The following is a 5,856-nucleotide window of genomic DNA, read 5'->3' as shown; positions in this document are numbered from 1 at the left end:
TTTTTTTTTTTTTTTTTTTTTTTTTTATTCGTCATGTTCGGTATTTCCAATTTGCGCTATTACGTTGTCAGTGGAAACACATTGTAAGCTGCATATTGTTAGGGTGTGGCACTTTTACACAGTCAGTGGTGGGGGAAAAAAACTGCGTTGCGCTGACTGTGGAGTTAATCTCTGCCTTCACGAACAGAGTTGCACTTGTTTGGGCCCTTTGGGTCACGTAAATCACTCGGCTCTGTTACGTCAGACTACTGTGGGCCTGGGAGCCAGTAGCATTACCCACAATGCATCTGCGGCAGCTTAAAGTGTGTGTGGGAATTTGGTTGGTTTGGAATTTTAATCGCGGACATAAAAACAATTAACAGAGCATCACAGCGATGTAATTCTGATTAGGACCCTGTTTGGCTCTTATAGTCAGAAAGTGAGGTGTTTCTGTAATTTTTCTCCCAGACTTCTCAGTGCAGTCCTGTTCAATGCGTGCCCTTTTTCAGGTGATTTCATTTTTCAGCCATGACCTTGCTCTCATACAGCTGTTCTGTCCCACCTGCTGCTCCTTCTGAGGACAGCCGTCCTTCTACTGGAACTGGGACCCGATCCGCGGTGAGGTTCCCAGAGACAGGAAGCAGCTGCTGTCCGACTGACCTCTGCTTCTCCGGCTTAGATAGAGATCAGGAAGGAGATTCCCTGCTATGTGGGTGAAGAATAAGGAAGTATCTTTTCAGAAGACTATGAAGATTGTTTTAATGATTCATAGTAATCTGAAATGGTCTAGACTTTTATTATTAAATACGTTCTTTTTCCATCCCTCCCCTCCCCCAAGCAATAAGGGACTTTTTCATAATTGCTATTCCCCTGGACTTTTTCTATATTTAACTTCTACAATTTTTTTCCATTTCACCTGACCAGAGTTGGGGAAAAAGTGAGTGGATTCATGAACGTGGTGAGTCTGGCCCAGAAAAGCTGCGAGAGCTAAAGCAACTTAAATGGACGCAGAAAAAGGCGGCAAACTAATCCAATATGTTTATCACACAAACTTCAACCTCTGGAGCAGATTACCCCCGATGAAGAAATGTTTAGTTGTATGAAAACCACTATGTTTCACATTTGTTCTAATAAGCAAATTATTTCTAATTTCTTAAAAGTTTGAGTGATATATAATTGTGGTAGAAGTAAAGAGAGACATGCACCTCTGGAAAAGGTTAATAATCTACTGCACTGAACCCCATTGAAAACCTCATGGTTACTCCACCAAATATTGATTTCTGAACTCCTCCTGAGTTAAAACATTAATCTTGTTTTTAAGTGAATATGAACTTGTCTTTTTGCATTATTTGACCTCTGAAAGCACTGCATCTTTTTCGCTATGTTGACCGTTTCTCATTTTCTGCAGATAAAAACAAAGTTTTTGCTTGGAATTTCAGAGACACGTTGTCAGTAGTTCATAGGATAAAAGCACAATGTTCACTTTACTCAAACATTTGCGTATAAAGAGTAAAATCAGAGAAACGACGGCATCCCTGCCACACCTTCAGCCTACAGGCTCTTTCACGGCACCAGCGAGTCATTTCCAAATAATATAACCTGAGATGGGCTCTTCAGGGCAGACTGCCATGGAAAAAACCCTGTAAACTAATGTGCACTGTGAGTAGACCTGGTCCACTGGTCTGACAACAAAACCCACTCCTTCCCTGCGTGAGATTACACCGTGCTCAAATGCCTAGTCGTCAGAAAACGTCAACAGAGCCACAAACCTTTTGGTTCAAGCAAGATTTGAGAACCTGGTTCCTCTTTTTTTTTTTTTTTTTTTTTGCTTGTTTCCCAAAGTCAGAACAGGCAAGAACATGTCCAGGTTTGTGCAATAAATTTTTACAAGCGCAGACTTTGTGTAATGAGCGCTCAGCTGACTCAACAGCAGAGTTAACGGTGATTGTGATCAGATGGCGCGCTCTTTCCATCTTTGTTTTCGTCCTTACTGAGATGGAGTGCAACAACAAGTCAGTCCAATTATCCAGCGAGCAGCACTTAAGCTCATCTGAGTTCGTCCTGAGAAACGTGAAAGCAGAAAGAGGGAACAATATGTACACTCACGCAAACCGTACAGTAAATCTGGACAGTCACGCACGCCGATATCTCCAATGGAGCATCGCTGGATATAAACATGTCAAAAGAGGCAGATGAAGACTTGCGGGGACTTTTAGGAACATTCTGATCATTCCTGTATTGATAACCTCAGGTCTTCCGTGCAGCAGAAGAACAAAAATGCTTCAACTAACAACCAGATCCAGATGTGGAGCCTGATCGGCCGTGTGCAGGCAGATGAAAATTAATCTGAATAAAAACATATTTTTAGCACAAGCAGACCATCACCGATGGTTGATTGGCTCAATTTTATCCAAACTTTTTAAAGCTATTTTTGAGTCCCACACTCTCAGAAACGTAGATTTCATCGGTCGTGAGTAAATCGATGGAAGCTGATGCAATCTCGTCTGAAGAGAAGTTTCTGAGGAATTCTGACTGTGGTTTCTGCTTAATCACTTGCTGTCCATATAAACCCTCTTGCAACTGCGACGGCTCCATTTTCCAGCGGCTCCACGCCCCGTTTGTTTTGTCGCTTCTCATTTCTTTCTGACTGCCTGAAAGGCAGGACGGCGTAGACTTGTCCTCTTCAGTGGCACCATGTATCTCCTGCTGGTTCCTCTGCTGCTGGTTCCGATCCAAGTAAGAGGCTTTTTTCTTTATTTTATTCGTAAAGCTGACTCTTTTCTACATGTTTTTGTTTTTTGCGCTGTCAACTGTTTTCCCCATAGTAAAGTAGACCTCTTCAGGGTCTCTGGGTTGCAGCAGAACGAGTTTCTGCAGGATTATTTATTCTGCATGATTTCTCACATTTTCTCAGATATTTACAGTTTTCATGAGATTACAATCACAAACTGTATTTTTGAGCAGATACAAAAGTCTGACCTGTGGAGTTGCATGTGGCCCTTGAGGCCCTTCATAGTGGCTCTCAAAAACCAAAAATAAGAACAAATTGACCAATGTGTTATTTAACAGTAAGGTGATTAAAATAGCTAGTTTTACCAGTTTTTGTGTTTTCTCTGCATAGACGAATTATAGCAGAGGCTTATAAACATTTTTCTTCTTCTCTGATTTGTTTAGTTCTGTAATGATGCTGCGTTTTACATTTATTTTGAGAGAATGGATTTGTTCTCTTTTTTTCTTCTACTCAAGAACCTTAAATAGAAATAAGATTTGACTTAATCAGAACACATACTGCTTCTTTATTTTCACAACAGGCATCTAGAAAACAATGAAGAGAATCCAGAGCATGACTCCTCAGAAGAGAAAGCCCACAGCATCACAGATTAGCTACCGTGCTTTACAGTATTTATCTTTTATTTCAGTGTTTGTTGCAAAAAAAACCTTCATCTTAGTCTCATTTGACCAAAAGATTTCCATTTGAAGTCCCAGTAATGCTCCACAAACTTTATGCTTCTGCTAATAGAACAGAAGGTGTTATTATTATTATTATTATTTTAATTTGAACATGTTTTCCCCCTACTGAATAAAAGATTAAATCTCCACAGAGACACTGAGTCTCCAAAATGGTGTTTAGGGTTTTCTACTTTGATGCATGATAATATTTTTATTTTTGCAGCGTTTAGGTGAAACGTATAAAACCACACCACTGCTGGACCGTATTACTCATGCAGTGACGTCTGGTTTTTACTATTATCATGAACGCAGCTGTCACACCCAGCTGGTTTAGGTTCTGTTGCGTAAGACTTGAGCACGACTTCCTAAATAGCCAGGAACACATCGCAACTACTCACAAGAAGTCCCTGAGAGCAGCAAGTACATGAAGAAATTATGATTTGATTCTATGTTCTGGTTAAACAAACAGAAAAATCCAAATACCTTTAATTATCAGATAGCTAATTTTACCTGATGTCCCTGAATGAACACTTTACCAATTTTATAGTAATTTCTGGTAGATTTAGGTTGGAAGTAATTTTTTAATATAACAAACATGTTTCTTTGACTGGACTTTATTTTAACGTTTTGGAGTAAAGAATGACAATTTGATATGAATATTGTAAATAAAAACAGATACATAATATGGAAGAGTTTAAGACCTTTGAAAAATAATTTAATAATTAAAAAAAAAAAATTATGTGATTTCTTCTGGATATGACCAATATGTATTCACAATCAATGCTCTTTTTACAGAATGATGTTAGTTTTGAGAGAGCGGCCTTGTTTGATTCTCTCGCAAAAAACAAACTTGATTTTAAAAATTACTTCAAATCCAAATCTGCTGCGGGGTATGAATAATTTTGAGCCCAACTGAACGCAACAACTTTTTGTATTTTTCCTTTTTCCCCCTAAAGAAATCACATTTTGAGCGTCGCTATTCCGCCACCGCTAGAGGGAGCTGTGCGACTGCTAAACGCAATTCCTCAAACTCCATTTGCTGCACATTTGCTTTGTATTTGTGGCATACTTCAGGCAGAAATGAAAAGCGACACACATGTGTATTGCTCTGTAAAATGATCTATTTTTTGTTTATTTATTTATTTGTTTTTATTTAGATGCTCAATCTTCCAGGGAAGGAAAGGCCAACGGGTAGGAATGACACAATAATTTACTCTTGTTGTTATAACTGCGTATTTTTCTTGCCATAATTTACTACCCAGCGTTTATAGTTTTTTTTTGTACTATTTTATGCCTTCTGTAAGAGATCTACCATTTTAATTTGTTTCAAGTGTTTCTGTTCTATATTTGATCCAAAGTGTCTCCTAACTTTTCTTCTTTTTTTATGTAGCAATGGGATTCACGGAGGTGCTGAACAAGAGCCTTTGTCGGCCGATTGAGCAGTATGTGGAGGTGGAGAAGGAGTTCCCTAAAGAATTTGAGGGTTTCTACATACCTCGCTGCGTCTCACTGTTTCGCTGCTCTAGCTGCTGCCTTGATGGGTCTCGGGAGTGCTATCCTGTCGTTGAACGCAACATATCCTTGGAGGTGAGGAGAGATCACGGGCGCTTTCAGACTCATTTGATTGCATGAGACGTTCACTTCCCTCCCCTCATGTCTGCAGGTGAGTTGGTCGCGTCAGGTCATCAACCTCACGTTTGTGGAGCATCTGGAGTGTGGAGTGAGGTAGACTAATGTCAGACACACCTGGTTCGATTCAGCTGGTATGAAACTGGAATATTAAAGTTGTTCTCCCTTTTAGGCCGAAACAGTATCAAAATAATACAAGGTCAGTAAATGAAAGGTTTTATCTTTTGGGATCTGAACTTATTTATGACTTAGTAATAATTTTGTTCTTCACAGCAATGAGGACTCTCTCAGGGACAGACCTCAAAGGAGGAAGAACAGAAGGAGAAGATGTGAAAAGTAAGCCTGATCTTGTCATCGTTTTTCTCGACTCAGCCTGATCATGGTGAACGAAGCCGTTTCCGGAAGGTCGCAGAAACTTTGACAGATTAAACCAAGCACAAACGTTCTACAGATTTAAAGTAGGAAGAAGAAATCAACTAATTTCTGTCGCTGGAAATATTGTTTTGGAGCAGATCACGAGATACTCCAGGGTGACTGTTCGTAGACTGACTGCAGAGTCTTTAAGGAGAAACTTGACTTTTGAACAATCTCCTTTTATCCACATTTCAACCACCTATTGACTGGAGAAATTGTAGGTAGTTCTAGTTTTTTTTTTTTTTTGGATGACTTTCTTCCTCCTCTTGGTGCAATTCACCAGAACCGCTGGTACAGAGCAGAGCTGCCCCACTTGTGGGTCACTGCAGAGTTTTGTCAAGTCTGTCGAAACAGAACGTGGTGAGAGCAGAACAGAGGGAGTAT

At 39.8% G+C, this 5,856-nt stretch overlaps 1 protein-coding gene across 1 annotated transcript; it reads left to right on the top strand.

Moving 5' to 3' along the window:
* Positions 1-2,594: 2,594 nt before the first annotated feature.
* LOC106954555 (vascular endothelial growth factor A-like) lies at positions 2,595-5,398 on the top strand. Its single transcript, XM_015044153.1, has 6 exons — positions 2,595-2,715; positions 4,587-4,620; positions 4,820-5,016; positions 5,093-5,154; positions 5,231-5,257; positions 5,332-5,398. The coding sequence occupies exons 1-6, from the start codon at positions 2,674-2,676 to the stop codon at positions 5,396-5,398; spliced, it is 429 nt and encodes a 142-aa protein (XP_014899639.1). The 5' UTR covers positions 2,595-2,673.
* Positions 5,399-5,856: the final 458 nt, after the last annotated feature.

Source organism: Poecilia latipinna, unplaced genomic scaffold (genome assembly GCF_001443285.1).
Source record: "Poecilia latipinna isolate Pla-1442-1.1 unplaced genomic scaffold, P_latipinna-1.0 Scaffold663, whole genome shotgun sequence".
Taxonomy (NCBI): domain Eukaryota; kingdom Metazoa; phylum Chordata; class Actinopteri; order Cyprinodontiformes; family Poeciliidae; genus Poecilia; species Poecilia latipinna.
The sequence above is the reverse complement of the archived record's forward strand: the minus strand, read 5'-3'. Positions and strand labels throughout refer to the sequence as shown.

Excerpts from the sequence above, each read along its gene's own strand:
- LOC106954555 (XM_015044153.1), top strand. The coding sequence starts at position 2,674 with ATGTATCTCCTGCTGGTTCCTCTGCTGCTGGTTCCGATCCAA. Across the intron at positions 2,716-4,586 it reads TGCTGCTGGTTCCGATCCAA|ATGCTCAATCTTCCAGGGAA; the intron begins GTAAGAGGCTTT and ends GTTTTTATTTAG. Across the intron at positions 5,017-5,092 it reads AACGCAACATATCCTTGGAG|GTGAGTTGGTCGCGTCAGGT; the intron begins GTGAGGAGAGAT and ends TCATGTCTGCAG.